Genomic DNA, 18552 nt, shown 5'->3' with positions numbered 1-18552 from the left:
CGTGACTTACAACTGTAAACTGGTCAGGAAGGCCAGTTCTGTCCTGGGTTCCTCCCTTGACACTCTGGAGGAGGTGGGCAACAGAAGGATGCTAACCAAGCTAAAAGCTATGATGGACAGTCCTTCCCACCTCCTCCAGCCCGCCCTGACAGCACTTGGTAGCTCCTTCAGCCAGAGACTGTTACACCCGCGTTGCAAGAAGGAAAGATACCGACGCTCGTTCCTACCGACTGCTGTCAGGCTGCTGAATAAAAATAACAACAATAATTAATAATAATAATACTAAAATGATGTGAAGGACAATTGTAAATAGCACTGCGATTTATCCATTTTTTATTTATATTGCACTTAATTGAACGGTGTTTGTTGTTGTTTTTTTCTTCTTTCTACCTACATTCTTGCTGCAGGAGGCTGTAAATTTCCCCAGTGTGGGACAAATAAAGGATATCTTAATCTTAAACAAGCCGAGGCAAATTGCAAACACACGAGTTCACTGTTGCACGTGAAAGATGACAACTTTGGTACTTCAATCAGCAATTTGGTTTGTTTGCGTCACAGTCAGCATCAGTCAAAAGCTCTGACGCCAAAGTCTCATCCTGGACAAAGGAAGACCTTGTGGCTTGTCCGGTATGGCTAACTGGTCTCATCAAGCAGAAGAAGCTTCTGCAATCGATGGATGGTCTCCGCAGGCCCCAAAGCCACCATCATTTCCGCGACGCTGGGTCCTTGCTGTAAAGCCAGGAAAAAGCAAATGAAAACATGAATACCAAACATAATCAATTAAAAATCCACTTCCTCTTTGAGTTTTGTCACTCTGGCAGCTGAGTCAGGGTAGGATTTTGAGTGTCTGTATAAACATAGTCCCTTGCTCTATCGTGGGCCACTTTTTACGGGTCAGTACATTGCCAATATTCTTTTTTTTTACTGTATTTTCCTACCCACCCTGTTTACTGCAGACTCAAGTGTGAGCTAGGAACAAACAAAATTAGTTTCCACATTACAAAAATTATGTTTAGGTTTATTGGTAATTTTCAATTGTCCTCAGTTGTGAATCTGAGTGTGAATATTGATTTGTCTATATGTGCCCTGCAATTGACTCGGAACCAGTCCACAGTGTACCCCGCCTCTTGCTTGAAGCCAGCAGGCTCCACTGGAGCTCACTGAAAATGGTGGAAAGGATGTCTCCTTTCAAGCCATGTCAAGAACGAAAAAATGGTAAAACTAACATATCTATGTTTTGTACAAACGTGTTAACTTACCTGCAGTCCGCTGAGAGTCAACCGTAAAAGCCTCATCACGTCACTGTATTTGGTGCCCTTGGTCTGCTTGGCCAGCGTCTTCAAATCTTTGCTGATTTGATCCACGGCAGCTGCCTCTCCTCGTTCTTCCACTAATCTGCAACGACATTCGCGTCACTTTGAAAGAGTAGTGCCACTCTTAGGTGAGCTTACTATTAAAAATGCATACTTAAGCGCAAATGTGGCGACCTGCCGGGCCTCTGTGGAGAGTGCTGCCACCTGTTGACTGGAAAAGGAAGGACGCACCCATAGGTACGAGTAAGCGGGACTTACGAGCTCCCGCAGAGAGGATATGTGACCCTGCAGAGATGTAGAGAATAATTTTAAAATGACTGGAAAACCAACTTTGCGGAACAGACACAAATTGTACATTTTATCTTGTGGTGGTGGCCAGAAGTTCGTATGGCAACAACAAACAGGTTACCTTTCGTAAGTGTAGAACCCGCCTGATATAATCATCATACAGGAGGTCTTCATCCTGGATCGCAGATGTGTAGGCCTCTCTGATTTGTTCCTGCAGATCCTTTATCAGAAAATTGCATTTCTGCTCATCTTCAATATGATGCTGCAGGTGGGTTCTGGGGAGGGGGGGGGGGGGGGGAGATACGATTGTGACTGTAATACCCCCTCATTTTGCCATCTCTTATTTGCTGCATGTCAATGAGGGATGTGTATGTCTAAACTGGATCTCCCTAAATGTTTAATATTAAACTAAAATTCAACTCAAAGCAAAGTGCTGTATGTCAATAAAAAACAAAACACACACAAAAAATTTAAATAATACATTCCTTTATAACATAAAAAACAGAAGCATATATCACGCATCGCTACTTCTGCTTGTGTTTGTGCTTGTGTTTGGCAATGGGCTCACTGCATGCATCGGATCCACACACACCAACTGAGATGTAATTCGTGGCTTGGTGAGGAAGTGCTGTATTCAAGAGTGAAAATGTCAGGCTGTCTCTCCTCTCTGTCTCCTCTTCATTGGCTTTCTTTTCAGAATTGGAACAAGTGCCTCTCCAAAATAGAATAATTTCAAGTCGATTTCAAGTGTGGTGTAATTCTTCATCTTTTTTTAATATTTTGATAGAATGTCAGGGAACTTTTAGTAAGACGCCAAGGAACGTTTAAAATTATGGAAAAGAAAAACCTAATATGAAGACAAAGAATGAATGTTTTGGTGTCGTTTTAGATTTTGTTTTTGTAAATAATAAATCAAGAGTAACTCACTTGTTGAACTCCGGCAGCTTTTCAAGGTCAAGCAGAGCAGAATGCGTTGTGATCCTGGAAGGGTTAAACTCGGAGATCAGTTCATCTATTGTCCGTCCCACTCGATTGCCTACAGGCACAATTCAAATTCGTTGGTACTGCATGATTACTGTAAAGGTGACGCGAGCACATGCCCCACTTAACAATTTACCACTCACTGCTGAATCCTGAGCCGCAGTTGGTGGTGATGTCCAGCAGAGCCTCCGGCAGGACGCCATCTCTCTGGAATTTCTGGATGAATATGTCCCCCTGCCTCTTGGATAGTTTGCTGCCGTCCTTGTTAGTCAGCAGGGGCAGGTGTCCGAAGGCGGGCGGCTGCCATCCGAGGGCCCGGTACATAAGGAGGTGCTTGGATGTGGAGATTAGCCACTCGGAGCCCCGAAGTACATGGCTGATCCTCATGTGGTGGTCGTCCACTATGTTCGCGAGGTGGTAGGTGGGGAAACCGTCTGCTTTTATAACCACGGGGTCACCCTCCACCTGTAATAGTGATACTTTAGCGATTATTTTTTTTTCCGATTATGTTTTGAGAAAAAAAGTGGTGGTCAGCCAACGAGGCCATTTGAAAAGTTTAGTGTTCAAAGTGTAACCTTACTGCAATTTAGGGGGATTATCCTTGAAAAAGTTACAAGTCATCATTAAGAAGATGAGTCGAAAACTGTAACCGAGTGCTCTACCTGTGCCACCTCGTGACGATTCCACCCAAAGATGAGATCCTGAAAGGACTCCACTCCCTCCTCGAGACGGAACCTAATGACATGGGGCGCTCCCTGGGCCAGCTTTTCCTGGACCTGCTCACCTCGAAGGTGTCGACACCGGTTGTCATACCTGAGGAGGGAAAAAGTAAAATACCGGAAATGCCAAAGATACGTCGTGTCCTGTTCTGAGTCAGTGAGAATGATGTGATGGAGCTACAGTATAACCTGGGAGTCTGTCCTGTCCTCAGGGCCTCTTTTTTGAGCAGCTCCAGCCTTTGAGGGCTGCAGAAACAGTGGTAAGCGTGGCCCCCGTCCACCAGCTGTGAGGCTGCCTGTCTATAAAGCTCCAATCTTTTTGACTGAAGGTACGGACCCAGCGGCCCGCCCCGGGCTGGACTCTCATCTGGAGGTATACCTAGAGTACAAAATCAGCCTTGAAACATGTTTTATGTCTTGCTGACATCACACTTTTGTCCTACCTGCCCACTGTAACATTTCTTCTATGGCCTCAGCAGCCCCTGGTACCAGCCTGCTTTGATCAGTGTCCTCCAGGCGCAGCACAAACGACCCGCCATACTTCTTGGCAAAGATGTAATTGTAGAGAGCCGTGCGAAGACCTCCAAGGTGCAAGAAACCTGCAAAGAACAAGACATTAAAGTGATTATCTCAGGGTATTTATTGCCTACAAGAAAAAAAGGTCACAGTGGCGCAACGGAACTAACTCAAGTCACCAATCTACTTATGAACCAAAGGGCCTAATCTAACAGTAACAACTGTGCCAAGGGCAACCCTCACAATACACGCCGAAAGTCACAAAGTCACAATAATGTCAAATTTCCCGGCAAGACGTCCTAAAATGTGACAAGATACGAAAATAGCAGCTCAGTACATACAGGGAAAGTCACACAAAAACACTAAACTTAAATCAAGTTAATGAAAACTAATGAAAAAACAAACATTGAAAAACTTTTCATCACAGCATTAAAAAAACAAGAATGCTGTAAAAACGTTTACGTTTATAAAGCTAATAATTAGAATATGTCATATTCCTACTCCGACAGACCTCGGAGCAGCTCAATAGCATTTTTTTTACCTCAGGGTTTGGAGCGACCTTACCTGTCGGGCTTGGGGCGAACCTCACCCGTACATCGCCTCCATCCGTCGTTGCGTATCGTCTGCTGGAAGCACAGTCAGGCAGGCGTTTCGTCCGCCGTTTTGTGGCGGTAGCGGAGCAATGAAAGTCCCCGAGAGTGACCGTCCGGTTCAGGTACCAACGGCACGTTCTGAGCCACGACCATGACATGTTGACATGGGGACGCTCTTTGGGTCACAACGGTGACGAAATGGCACTTTTTGTAACGTGTCTATCCAAAAAACGAAAAGCTCAATTCGGTCATCGACGCTTTTAAAAAAAAAGCATTGAATAAAACGTTCCATCCATTTTAAAACATGATGATTTTCACACTGTTGATGAGGCAGCGAATACACCAGTCAAACATTGAAATGTGATTGGCTGGTTATCTTCTTTGGTACATTGCATTTGGTTTTCTGCTTTTATTACTGCCACATAGCGGTTAAATTAATTACTTCACCCGATGGCTCTGCATCTTCTCTTCTCACAAATTATAAATGCTTTACCGTCACCCGTTTGTCTAAAATGATTGCTGCTTTGGTTACGCCAAACCCCCCGCCCCCCCAAAAAATAAAAAGCTTAGATTTTTATACTCTTTGTATCTAACCCCAAAAAATTGAGCTTTTGTTTTACAAAGTGGAAAGTCAAGTCAAGTCAACAGTATTTATAGAGCACTTTCAAACAGCCATCGCTGCATACAAAGTGCTGTACATGGAGCAATTTAACATGCACAATAAACAGTAAGACAAATCGGTAATAAAAGGGGGTAGAAAGCACCAAACAGTAAAATCAAGAACAAATCAAAGTCATGCTGAGTCGAATGGCAAAGAATACAAGAGAGTTTTGAGGAGGGCTTTGAAGACGGGCAGCGAGGAGGCTTGCCAAATGTTCAGTGGGAGGTCATTCCAGGTTAGAGGGACCAGCAACAGAAAAGGCTCGATCCCCTCTGAGCCTCAGTTTAGTTCTTGGTACTTCTAACAAAGTCTGGTCCACAGACCTGAGGCGCCGGGCAGGTGTGTAGGGGCGGATGAGCTCAGAGAGGTAAGGTGGCGCAAGATTATTCAGAGATTTGAAAACAAAGAGGAGGATCTTGAAAATAACTCTAAAATGAATGGGGAGCCAGTGAAGGGATGTCAGAGTAGGAGTTATGTGCTCCCTCTTACGAGTACCAGTCAAGAGGCGAGCAGCGGCATTCTGGACCAGCTGAAGGCGCTTAATGGGGGACTGGCTGACTCCAAAGTAAAGGGAATTGCAGTAAATCGAGCCGGGATGTGACAAAGGCATGAATTACTGTCTCAAAATGTTCATGTGAGAGGAGAGGTTTTATTTTGGCCAACTGTCTAAGGTGAAAGAAGCTGGATTTAACAACGGCACCAATTTGCCGATCGAGTTTGAAATCACTATCCAGTTTAAGGCCCAAGTTTAAGACCGTTGATTTCAGATATGGAGACAGGGGGCCCAAGTCCACAGGATGGAATGTGGCAAGTACATTTTTAACTATTGTCCAAGTCCTAATAATTTATTGTTAATTATTCTGCGAACACCAAACTTTACTGCTCATACAATTTACAAAAAGTAACAGTAATTTCGATTGGCTATCAAACACAGTTGGATGAATTAATACCATTGTTTTTTCAGTTAGTTTACTTTATTCACCTTTCCCATTTATTCTCCTCTGCTGTCTTTGAAGCCTCATACAAACCAGTTTGACCAGATTTGTTGGCACAGCGTTGGCATGTGTGCGTACGCGTTAATCCAAAGTCCTCATGACAGAGTAGGCTAATTCCTCCCGAATGACCAAAAGGTTTGGCTGTGTGCTTAGGGTCGTTGTCCCGTTGGAAGATAAACCTTCGCCCCAGTCTGAGGTCCTGAGCACTCTGGGGCGGGTTCTCATTCGGGTTGTCTTTGTACATTGTTGCATTCATCTTTCCCTCAATCCTGACGAGTCGCCCAGTTCCTTCGGATGAAAACCAACCTCACAGCGTGATGCTAGCACCACCATGCTCGACTGCAAGGATGGTTTTGGTCAGGTGATGAATTATGCCTGGTTTCATCCTAACGTGCAAGAATTCAAACTTTGTCTCATCAGACCCGAGAATTTTCTTTCTCATGATTTGAGAGTCCTTTAGGTGCCTATTTCAAACTCCAGGAGTGGCTTCCGTCTGACCTCTCTACCACTGAGGCCTGATTGGTGGAGTCCTGCAGAGATGGTTGTTCTTCCGGAAGGTTCTCCTCCCTACACAGAAGACCGCTGGGGCTCTGACAGAGAGTCTATTCTGTCTCGGAAGTCGAGAGAAAATTCCTTTGACGTCGTGCTTGGTTTGTGCTCTTTCTGTTATGTATGGGACCTTATACGGTATAGACAAGTGTGTGTGCCTTTCCAAATCATGCCCAATCAACCAAACGTATTCCGTTTGAATGAGTCTGTAATAGTGAAGCCAATACATACATACACACACACACACACACACACGCACACACACACACACACACACACACGCGCACGCACACACACACACACACACACACGCAAACACACACACACACACAGACACACAGTGTATACTCACAGGGAGAAAGAGATGCCTGCTATAATACACTGAGAGCGCAAACTATACAATATGCCCCACCCACTCCCACTAGCCTCTCCCTTCAGTGTAGATGCGATACTTTCCGTGTGGTTATTCCTCAAACTCACTGGTGAACCTGCTTCTCAGGTGTAAACACACATGTATGCTGAAGGAACAACGTGATTTGGTAAGCTTTGTTTTCACAATTCTTTTTGTATCTCCTTGGGAGCCGCTCCTGTTTTGAATGCTATTAGGCACATATCTTCTTACATTCAGAACTTATTTTTCATAAATCGCTCAAGAACAAAAGGCCAAAGAAATTCAATAAAAAACACATTATTTCATATTATTATAGTATGTCTACATATGCTGTTATTTTTTATACTCATTATTTAGTTTGTATTAATTGTAAAACGCTCACTGATTCGAATAAATTCAAAAATATAATATTACACCGACATTTATGATAGTGCCTGTTGTACATGCATCTATGAGTACAGTACACATATTTTCACTTCAAGTCAAAGTATCATTATTAAGCATGGATTTCAAGGAAGTTGCATTTTTTTGTGAGTTATTAACTCAAATTGAAATAGATAAAGTCTGTCATATTCATTCATGGTCCATTTTCAGTTATTTTTGCATAAGCCTGTAAGACCAAAACATGTATAAGAAATGTGATCGTGTTTATTGCAATACTGTACAGATTAATTTAGTCTTTGTAATGGTTAAAGAATACATGGCAAGAGGAACTTGAGAAAATAATAGCGTTACATATTAAATCATAATATAGAGGGGGATTAGAAAAATCACAATTATGAAAGTATTAGGCCAGTTCTCAGCACATTACGTGTGAATAAATTTTGAACTACCCAAAGTACCTAAAGAGAGATTTGAAAGGAGGAGAAAAATGTCACTCCTTCAAATGTTTTCATAGCACTTCAGTGAAGTCACGACTTTGCAAATTGCTCAATTTGTCCCACGTTGATCTTTATCTTAACCCGCTGGAATAAGCTTGAATAAACACACAAGACACTTGACATTATTCTCTCTCTCTCTCTCTCTCTCTCTCTCTCTCTCTCTCTCTCTCTCTCTCTCTCTCTCTCTCTCTCTCTCTCTCTCTCTCTCTCTCTCTCACACACACACACACACACGCACACAAAAGTGTGGGGCAATAGTGGGATGACTAATTAGGGTTAGAGAGTCAGAGTCAGACAGTTAGTCGCATGAGGTCGTTACAAGTCAGCTATGTTATGAAGGAAGACAACAAAGAGGAACTCAAACAATTGCAGTGACTGGCAATAAAAGAGAACTATGCAAAAAAGAGAACTATGCTAAATAAAACAGTAAAAGTAAATTAATAACGTGGCTCTTTGTTCCATTTTTGCTCTGATTTTCGACCCCCAATATCAGTCTTTGAAAGAGCATCCTCTTTGAGACGCTGGATTAATTGTGCCATCTGTTAGGCTGATCAAGATGGTGAGCATTAATACCAAATGCAACATAACTCAAATCAAAACTGTAAAAATAATGTTCATGACTGAAATAAAATTAAACTAAAAGAAAATGCTTTAAAAAGCATTGGCGGGTGCCAAAAATGTTGAAATGTTTAATATTTTAATTTAGTTAATATCAAACATAATTTTTCAAGGTTCATTTTAAATGTAAATACTCTATTTCGGTATTGCTTTATGTCCGTACAGAACTCGGAAGGTCAGTCATTTGAAAATTGTAGTTGCTTCATTACAGAATTGTTAGAATCAGTCCTCAAATACTCTATATATTGTGAAAAACTAAAACTAATACTGAAACCAATAAAAACTAAATTAAGCATTTAAAAAATAATAATAAAAACTGCCCTAGACCTGCTCTGAAAACTAATTAAAATTCACTGAAATTAAACAACAACATTCAAAACTAAATAAAAGCCAACTATAAACAACTGTGTAAAATCAAACATTATTACAACCCCAGTGAACACACTTCGTACATTATACTCTCAAACGGTGTCATAATGATTCCGTAATAATTGTAAAATTGACGTCCTTGACTTATTCACAATCTCTTCCGCCATTTTCCAATTGTCTTCAACCACTACGGCCCTTTTTACCTCTGGGCAGAAAAACGACAGCGCCCCAGTATCCAGCGTGCCCATAATTGGATGAAAAGTAGACCGCTGTTGTTTCCTATGTTAAAGGACCTTCACAGCCATACATGGACATTGTTGTGGAAACTAACCACGGGTGGAAATATACGAAACCTTTTGTATTCATGTGTTCAGACTTGCATGGTCCTATGTGTTGTTGAAATAATAAAGATGCAAGTTATAAAAAAAAAAGAAAAGAAAAGTAGACTGCACCTCGACATGATGTAAATTTAATTATTACAAAAGAAAGTCTCATTGTAATAAAGGAGGGAATGAGCAGCAGAAAAGGGAATGGGTGTATACTTCACTAATAGTTCAGCGGCAAATTGGACGATTTGTCACTTGGCCAGCCCCTTTACTATTGGAGGGGCTTGGTATATGTCACGGGGCGGCCACTCTGAAGTAGAATGTTTTTTAATTTGAGGCACCTTGCCAAACTGCGACGCCCAACAACACTCCATTCCATCGTCCGCGCCTCATGTACCCAATGAATGGGTTTCACAATGGCATGCTGTGCCCTGCTAAGTGCAGTGTGTAAAGGGTTTAGGTCAAATGGAGGTGACATTGGCCTCAAGGTGAGAGGCTTGTCGTCGAGCTGCATTCAGAGCGAGGCGCAGCATACTCCTATCTCTTGGATTAAAGAAGAGTGACATTATTTGGGTAAAAACAAATAAATGGATGGATAAATAAATAAAATAAAATAACCCTGGGCGGAAATATGTCACAAATCAGATAGCTTTACTCATCATTAACTATTTATCCTGATTATCAAACGATTCAAAAAAACTGGAGTTGCTTTTAAGTCTTATTTCATGCACGCTAGCGTCCACTATTGGCCAGCTAGCACCTCGCTTTCTCTTAACCCTTTCATGCACCAATAATGACAACCTGTAACCCGATAACAGGATAAGTTGTCCAATGTAGTAACCGTTGTCCCTGAAAGGGTTAAGTTACACCTGGCCAAACGTTTTAAAAAGATTTAATGACGGCAATACTGAAAGCCACAGGCCACAAATGAAATTGACCGACTCGACGCAAAGACACTCAAGCGTATGTAAGCACAAGAAAATAAACCATCTAGAAGACGCGACAAAACGTGACCAAGTTCCCATCATCGATAACTCCTGCTGTTAGTAATAGCATATGATTGACGCCCTTTGCAATGCATTAGGGTGAAAAAAATTACACCCGATAAGCATTAAATATGCATAAATAGGTGTAAAATTTATTCGGCCTCCCTGTGTGGAGTTTTTATGGTCTCACCGTGCCTGCGTGGGTTTTCTCTGGGTACTCCGTTTTCCTCCCACATTCCAAAGACATGCATGGCAGGTTAATGGAACACTCTAAATTGTCCCTAGGTGTGGGTATAAGTGTGGATGGTTGTTCATCTCTGTGTGGATGGAGGTGTAAAATGGGGAAGAAAAGAAAATCTGGCGAATATGCGCATGCCAAACCACAAGTATGCGCTGTAGATTTTTCCATCCATCCATTTTTCTGACTTGCTTTTCCTCACGAGGGTGGCGGGGGTGCTGCAGCCTATCCCAGCCGTCTTCAGACAGTAGGCAGTGTACACCCTGAACTGGCTGCCAACCAATCGCAGTGCACACATAAGTGAACAACCATCTGCGCTGGCACTCACGCCGAGGGACAATTCAGAGCGTTCCCTTAACCTGCGATGCATGGTTTTGAAATGTGGGGGGAACAGAACACCCGGAGAAAACCCACAAAGACACGGACGGGGAGAACATGCAAACACAGAAAGGCCGCAGATGGAATCAAACTCTGCACCTCTCCACTGTGAGTCCGACGTGCTAACCAGTCATCCACTGGGCCACTTGTTACAATTATCTTCAGGATAATTTTGTTTAATTACATGAATTAAATTGAAACATTTTAAGAAAATAAAATATCTGGGAAAATTTAAAGTGCTCCATTAACCTGCCACACATGTTTTTGGAATGTGGGAGATGCCAACTCCACACAGGAAGGCCACAGCCAGAATTGAACTGTGCACCTCCGCACTGTGAGGCCGACACACTAACCAGTCGACCACCTGGACGGTAGATTTATTTTTTGTAGCCCGTAAATTATGCCATAAGACAATAAAATGCCAAAGTGACATTAAGAAAAGACTATTGGTGATATATTTCCAGATCAACATACATTAAGCCTCTTAAAGGGGAACTATACCCAACATGTCAAAACTTACATGTGCAAATGTTCTTCTTGTATCACTCCCATGACATCACGGCACTTGTTCCACCCCCCATGATTGTATTGTTTTCGTTAAAAAAAAGAGAATCACAAGGTCTTTTGTGTTCATTGTTCAGACTGGACAGTGTTGAATTTCAGCATTCTTATTACTGATGTCTGAGACTATTGTGCGACAATATTTAAGGTCATGGCAGATCCTGAAAAGTATCTGATGGCCACTCCCTGATTTCTATCAGCTGCTCACATTGCAGCATTTTGTATCTCACGGCACAATTTCAGGTACCTCACAACAATGTCTGAGCAGAATTTCTATGAAGAATAGAAGTGCCCTGTTATCATCCTATAATTTCATGATGGCTACGCCGAACTTGTGGATCGCTCTTGCATTTTGTCGCCGTGGTGGTGTAGAGCGTTTGACACGATGTCTCTGCTTGCCTCCCCAGCGACTCGCGCGACAAACCCGCACTCATCCTCATGAGACCTGCAACATCATGAGATCCAGCTACATTTTCCTGCTGCTTTACCTCCTGTGGGGTTGCTTTGGTAAGAGAGAATCAACGTCCATGTGATCATTTGTTTTTGCTGCACACGTGTCTGTCAAGAGCGGAATACAACTTTACAAAATGTTCCTTTTTTTTCTCAGTTGATTAATCCCTGTCTGGTCCTGAAACGGCATTCTTACAACTTCAGTATACAGAAAAATAATTATGAATGACAATGTTGGCTGAAGTTATTTTATGTTGAATTATATTTTTAATATAGCCTTACAGAGCATTCGAACCGGGATTGGACTAGCATATGGATTTTTTCATTTTTGTTTGTTTGTTGTTGTTGTGTGTTACTACAAACAACTGTAATAACACACAATTCAAAGTAATTAGATTTAGTTGTTGCAGTTTCTGAATTTGGACGATTCTGTTTCCAATTCTAATCCCTCGATTTGATTCTGCTTCATAAAAATTCTCAGTTCCAAATTTTTGGTTTGAGGTGTGTGGGGTTCGATTCTGGCTCCGGCCTTCCTATGTGGAGTTTGCGTGGGTTTTCTCTGGGTACTCCAGTTTCCTCCCCCATTCCAAAAACATGCGAGGCAGATAAATGGAACACTCTAAATTGTCCGTTGGTGTGAGTGTAAGTGTGAGCGCAAATGGTTGTGTGCCCTGCGATTGGCTGGCAACCAGTTCAGGGTGTACCCCGCGTACTACCCGAAGACAGTTGATTTTGGCTCTAGCACAGCCCGTAACCGTTGTGAGGATAAGCGAATCAGAAAATGGATGGATGGATGGATTGTTTGAGGGGGACACAAGGAAAATGTCAATCTAATGGGTTTATGAAAACATATGCCGTGTGTATGCATTGATAATATATGCTGTGTATGCTAAGCTATATGTTAGCTGGCCATTTGCATTTGTGTTGGCCTACTGTTTTAGTTCCAATTTGACTTTCTGGCTCAATGGTGGCATGAGAGGTATGTTACTGGTTTAATTAACCGAATCTGACCGGCGTGGCTGTGCAAGCAGCCACAGACTTACTGGTTAGTCATTCGAGGTGTGTATTGTTGCGTGCCGTGCGCCCACGTTTGTGTTTGGTCAAAGGCACTTCCTGATATTTGATCGTCTCAAAGACAAACGCGTGCGGTTGAACAAATTTGTGAAGTGCTCTACGCGGTTCAATTCAATTCAAGCGGTGCGTTACCCATAGTGTAATTGCATTGTATAAATGGCTTTAATGAGACTGGTTTGGTGAGGCGGTATTAGTCAGAGCTACTCTTTCACCTAGATTATTCGGCAGTCTGGAAATTAAACAATGAAAACACGTTGCACAAACAAGGGGAACACTCATTTTCTTGTCAATCCGTCAAATGAAACAACATCAGACATTTACTTGTTCTTTAGTCCTCTGTATATAGTTGTATGGTAGATTGTTATTCCATTTATATTTTACCCTGCATCTCAAGTCTAAAAATACTGCCGATTGTTATGTAACACAGTTGATTTCCAGCCGATTGCAGCCCTTCTGTCCAAATGTTACAATACATTTATTCCGACAGTACAAGTACTTGTACTTGTACTGTACAAATATTCCGACTACATGTTGTTCTTATCAATCCCCCATTCTTGTCTCTCTTTTCACCCCAACAGTGCCGTCGAGTCAACAAGGGTAAGATGCCTAAAATGCGCCAATCGGTTTCTTTTTTTTTCCTACAATTTTCTAATCTCTCAATGATTACTATGAATTGCTCATCGTTTCGCATGACCGGCGCAGAGAAGCAAGATGCAATTCGACCGGCCAGGTGAGTGACTAGTGAAGCACAAACGATATGTGACTCATGAAAAGGAATTTAGTTGTTCCCCTCTCACTCACTTTATGATTACGATCAAAATACCTCCCAAAACTAGAAATGTAAACCTGATTGATTAGAGACAATCTGAGAATTTGCTTGTTCATTCTGTTTTTTTTTTTTTTCGCTCTAAAGGACCCAGATGCCACGAGCTGCTTCCTTCAGTGTGTGGGCTCGCCTGCATCAAACACCGGAAGGGACCACATGCGAACTCTCAAAACAATGCTGGAAGCAGCAATAGATATTTACACCTTCATGGTAGGCTTGGCCCAAGATTACGCCCGTGATGGAAACACTTGCACGTAGCTTAAGGGATGTTGTTACACAAATACCTACCTGACAAGTTAATGATCGACACTGGGGCAGCGGGTAGAAAAAAAAACTACAAAAAAACGGAGAAAGACCAAAACAACAGAACATTTTTCAGACTTTGCGCAGCTTGCTCTCCAAGGAGTCCTTTTAGTACTTCTTATAAGAAGAATTAAGCAGAGTGCTCTTGCTTTTAGTAGTTAGCAGATGAACCGTTTCAGACAATTAAAAAAATAATTCAAGGTAATCTAGGAAGGCACATGGTACTTCTTTCCTCATAGACTTAAATGACCAAAAATGGTTCTTCTTTTATAATGGCTTATAGTCCTTATTTTCTACCAATCTCCTTTCCTTCTTTTGTATTCTGACAGAGGTCCAGTGTAAAAGGAGCGCACCTCAGCCTAGAGGGAGCCATCTTTTTGGACCCTGACGCAGAGCCGCTCCATAATGAAGCCCTTGTAGAGATGTGGATGGAGGTCAAAGTGGCACCGCTGTTGAAGTCAATCAACAGACACGTCCTGGCCTGCCTCAGCAACAAGAACTTTAGCTGCTCCACCTACCAAACAATGTACGTATGTTGTCCGTCACTTGAGCGAGCTCCATCTTCCGAGTTGGCGCCTTTCTGAATACTATGCCGTCTCCTCGCAGGGTGAAGGAGCTCAGCCGGCATTTCTATGAGATGAATCCTGCCAGACAGAAATGGATCTACTCATTCTTTATGTATCCCTTCCTATCGAGAAATGGAGTCGCTGGTAATGCTGAACCACCACAATGGATTTGTGATTGAAGTGTCGATTTTAAGAGGGTTCAGAAAAATATGACAATCGCCATTTAGGAATTGGGCCTTTGTTTCCGGGTCTCAAAAGTATTCGTATCAAGTACAGTATATTAAACATATATTCTGAAAGGAGACATATTATGCTTTTTTCTAATAGGTTTCTTCTATCATAATAATGGGTAAAGAATTACATCACACTTATTTTGTACAGTGCGTTTCACTCATTCGGTTTGAATATGGCTTTTGTTACCGTGACAACCTGTGGTGAAGCAAGGAAATTTGCAACAACAGCGAGTCCATGCAGAGACTTTTCCCAACTTGTTCGTGACTAGCAACAAATTTGCCGTACTCTTGCAGACTTATGGAGACTTTGAGACTCCCTCCAAAAAAACGCTGTTCCCCCCCACTCCCACCCCCAAATCTGTCCAGGCTACAAATAAATGGCACTTGCGCCACTTGCTAATATTATTAGCTAATTCTAATCTGCACTATTGCTTTGCTTACCTCTTGACTTTGACATGGTAGTCACGAGGCTCAGACTTCAGACATCGCTTCACAATGGCAAAATCTTCAGACAGTCTAGCTGCCAGGTCATGAGTGTGGAAACTCTGTGGGGTGGGGGGTGGGGGGCAGGGGGGCAGGTATTAAGTCAATTTGGTTAAGTGTTTATTCTCCTACTTGATGAGTGGACAGGCACTCCACAGACCCAAATATTAGTACAAATGCAAATATTTATTTCACTAATAGCTCACCTTAAAATACATTTTATAGCACTGAAGAACACGGTCGCAAACTTTATGCATTTTTTGGTTGCAGGTTGCGTGAATCCAAATGAGAGCAGTGAAGAATGGCTGATGAAGAATTTTGGTGCTTTCAACATCATGGCAAGAATCAATGATTTTCCAGCGCTCAATATGGTTTTCAGCGGCGTGAGTCACAGTCTGTCATTTTTATTCGTTTTTGTTTTGTTAGTCTTTCTAACAATAACAACAAACAATATCTGTCATCCAAGAGTGGACAGACTTTGTGCTCAAGAGTAACAGTTGATTTTTAAAATGGACCAATGGACCATTCTTAGATGAGATTCATAAAATGTAGCAGCTCCTCCTCTAATCTCTTTTCTTCTATTTCCGACACAGCTGGAAGTTCTACACCTTCTCTCACCGGCACAAAAGGCCGAACTGCTTTTGAGGCCTGAGGTGGCGGGTTTGTCCAAGGACTCCCTCTCGCTTATCTTCCACAGTTTGATGTCAGATGGCCCGCCAGCCAACACCACCAACAATTATGAAGGGATCCACAACTGGACCGAGCCTGAATACCCCCAAACGACATACAGCCCATATTTACCTCCATCCCCTCATAACACCCTCACAGAGGTATGCTGACTTTCACACTGCCCCATAGTGCTGAGTCTTCCCAAATTGAAGACCCAGACAACAAATTAGGTTTCTCCCTGGCGCCTGAAATGATAACAAATAACGTCATTGACAATGACTGTAGAATGGTCAGTGCTTCTCAATTTTGGGCCTTTAACGGTCAGAAAACCAAAATAATGTTGATATTTGAATATTATTTATTAATTGTTTTCATGTGTAAATGTGATTTTGTTTATTTATCAATGTGATATGTAAGTGAAAAACCCTAAACCAAGAGCTTGAGTGTCTGCTTTGTACTCAATAAAATCAAATTTTGGGGGTTTGACAGTCTGCAACTCAGTAAAACTGCAACCCATTTTGGCTCCCAACCCACATTCTGAGAAGCTGTCTCACGTGAATGCAAGAATTGTTTGCAGAACTAATTTCAATCCAATTTATCCCTGCTACACTTCCAGGTGATCGAAGGCACCAGAATGGCTTTTCAACCCATCATGAGCTTCGTTCATAACTTTGTCACCTTCACCAGACGGGTACAAACATTCATTTGTCGTTCAGGCACATACTGACTGTATCCATGCATCAATGAATATTTCCCATTTCATTTCCCAGAGACACGTATCAGGAATAAGAAGCAGCACGTTGATGCAGTTCCTGCTCAACTGGACTCTGGCGGAGATGGCGAGTCATTACAGGCCCTATTATTCCCCTGTCCCACTGGAGGTGCCAGAATTAGACGAAATGAAGGACTGGTATCGACATGTCGTCCTGCCCATACTGCGGAGGTTCTCCAGTGACGAACAATCCCTAATGAGTGATCATCTCCTACTCGCCTTTCGCCATGTGTTGTACGTCCCACTAACACTTAGGCCTCAGTAAAAACCTGATCCTGTTTTTTTGTTGGCCGTCTCTTCCATTTAATTTGTATCTATCATTATCTCTCTCTCTCTCTCTCTCTCTCTCTCTCCCTCTCTCTCTCTCTCTCTCTCTGTCTGTCTGTCCGTCCATATAGATAGATAGATAGATAGATAGATAGATAGATAGATAGATAGATAGATAGATAGACAGACAGACAGACAGACAGACAGACAGACAGACAGATAGATAGATAGATAGATAGATAGATAGATAGATAGATAGATAGATAGATAGATAGATAGATAGATAGATAGATAGATAGATAGATAGATAGATAGATAGATAGATAGATAGATAGATAGATAGATAGATAGATAGATAGATAGATAGATAGATAGATAGATAGATAGATAGATAGATAGATAGATAGATAGATAGATAGATAGATAGATAGATAGATAGATAGATAGATAGATAGATAGATAGATAGCGAGCTAGCCATCTAGCTCATGGTGCATTTTGTCTTACAGTAATTTGGATCACAATGTGGACAATGGAACGGTCGACATCCAGGATGTTTGCAGCGTCGCTCTTGATGGCAATCCTTGTGGGGTAAAGAAACAAAACATACATACACATAAGACTGTATATCGCTTCTCTTTGTCCAAATTATTCCTTGTCACTGCCCCCCCCTTCCCAGTTGACTGATGCGGTGGGAAACGTGGCACGCATCATGCACTGCGCAGCTCGAACCAACCTGACCATGTCTGAAGGGAACATCATGAGACTGATTTTGGAGTTGACGGAACATCTCAACTTATTGATACAGGAGTTTGTCACAGCTGTGAGCTATTCTACAACTCAAACTCATTGTACATTTTTTTTATCTTAATACAGCATCTATCTATCCCTCCATCCTTCCTTTTTCAACACTGCATATCCTGAATAGTGTCGCGTGGAGTTGCTGGAGTCTATCTCAGCTGACTTGAACTGGTCGTTATAGAGACAAATTCTTACCCACATGCACAGCGTCACTGAGTGGGAACCGATCCCACGCTGCCCGCACATAAGTTCAGCGAATGTACCACTACACCATCAGCAACTTTTCTTAATACGGCATATACCGTATAAGTATCAAGAATATACCAGTATGTCGGAAATATATGACGTGCACAAAAGAAGGAGAGACATAACGAATTGGGTCGAAGCATTAAATCATGATGCACATAGCGTTACATTCTAAGGCACTACTATATTTGTACTTTGTGGATCCACGTTTTTTCATTAACCTTTCTTTTGTGTTTCCAGAACTTCACAGAAGTGGCATCTGACTTCCGGCAGATCTTCAGCGAAGCCGACTCTCACAGTTTTACTCAGGATAACCTACACGACCCGGAATTCGTCACCATATGGTTTCATATCAAGCTGTCACCCCTCCTTCCCCACATCCCTGCAGACTTGCTCTCCTGCCTGAGCGCCAACAACTTCTCCTGTCCCGCTTACCAAACCCTGTGAGTCTGCCACTGTTTTCCTCTCACTCTGACATGCGTTGGTATGTTTACATTCTCA

General features: G+C 42.2%; 2 protein-coding genes and 1 long non-coding RNA gene across 4 annotated transcripts in view; 1 reads left to right on the top strand and 2 right to left on the bottom strand.

Annotated features, from left to right (window-relative positions):
- Positions 1-323: 323 nt before the first annotated feature.
- On the bottom strand, positions 324-4781 carry ears2 (glutamyl-tRNA synthetase 2, mitochondrial). The gene is made up of 10 exons (XM_052084228.1): positions 4382-4781; positions 3745-3900; positions 3491-3680; positions 3245-3395; positions 2726-3047; positions 2529-2637; positions 1723-1876; positions 1468-1598; positions 1260-1395; positions 324-729 (listed from the first exon to the last, which is right to left on the bottom strand). Exons 1-10 carry the CDS (start codon positions 4566-4568, stop codon positions 634-636), a joined length of 1632 nt encoding a protein of 543 aa, XP_051940188.1. The 5' UTR covers positions 4569-4781; the 3' UTR covers positions 324-633.
- Positions 4782-7085: 2304 nt separating this feature from the next.
- Positions 7086-18552, top strand: part of LOC127613259 (uncharacterized) — a 32071-nt gene continuing 20604 nt past the window's right edge. For both annotated transcript variants that reach the window (XM_052084201.1, XM_052084200.1), the window contains exons 1-14: positions 7086-7154; positions 11771-11870; positions 13466-13484; positions 13590-13617; positions 13801-13923; positions 14346-14542; positions 14623-14726; positions 15569-15681; positions 15892-16128; positions 16584-16658; positions 16738-16973; positions 17514-17595; positions 17684-17827; positions 18292-18494. In XM_052084201.1, the coding sequence (XP_051940161.1) occupies positions 7131-7154; positions 11771-11870; positions 13466-13484; positions 13590-13617; positions 13801-13923; positions 14346-14542; positions 14623-14726; positions 15569-15681; positions 15892-16128; positions 16584-16658; positions 16738-16973; positions 17514-17595; positions 17684-17827; positions 18292-18494 (1685 nt within the window). In that variant the 5' untranslated portion in view covers positions 7086-7130. The remainder of the gene's footprint in view (positions 7155-11770; positions 11871-13465; positions 13485-13589; positions 13618-13800; positions 13924-14345; positions 14543-14622; positions 14727-15568; positions 15682-15891; positions 16129-16583; positions 16659-16737; positions 16974-17513; positions 17596-17683; positions 17828-18291; positions 18495-18552) is intronic.
- LOC127613282 (uncharacterized) lies at positions 14525-18388 on the bottom strand. The gene is made up of 3 exons (XR_007966136.1): positions 18273-18388; positions 17512-17587; positions 14525-14660 (listed from the first exon to the last, which is right to left on the bottom strand). It is a non-coding gene; the product is annotated as an uncharacterized LOC127613282 (long non-coding RNA).

The sequence above is a fragment of the Hippocampus zosterae genome, chromosome 13, assembly GCF_025434085.1.
Source record: "Hippocampus zosterae strain Florida chromosome 13, ASM2543408v3, whole genome shotgun sequence".
In the NCBI taxonomy this organism is placed as follows: Eukaryota; Metazoa; Chordata; class Actinopteri; order Syngnathiformes; family Syngnathidae; genus Hippocampus; species Hippocampus zosterae.
The sequence above is the reverse complement of the archived record's forward strand: the minus strand, read 5'-3'. Positions and strand labels throughout refer to the sequence as shown.

What these genes read in the sequence shown, in the direction of transcription:
- ears2 (XM_052084228.1), bottom strand. Translation starts at nt 4,568, where the DNA reads ATGTCATGGTCGTGGCTCAGAACGTGCCGTTGGTACCTGAACCGGACG. An exon ending in GGGTTCTACACTTACGAAAG is followed by an intron (nt 1,599 to 1,722) that starts GTAACCTGTTTG and finishes ACATCTCTGCAG; the next exon opens with GGTCACATATCCTCTCTGCG. An exon ending in GTCGCCACATTTGCGCTTAA is followed by an intron (nt 1,396 to 1,467) that starts GTATGCATTTTT and finishes ATGTCGTTGCAG; the next exon opens with ATTAGTGGAAGAACGAGGAG.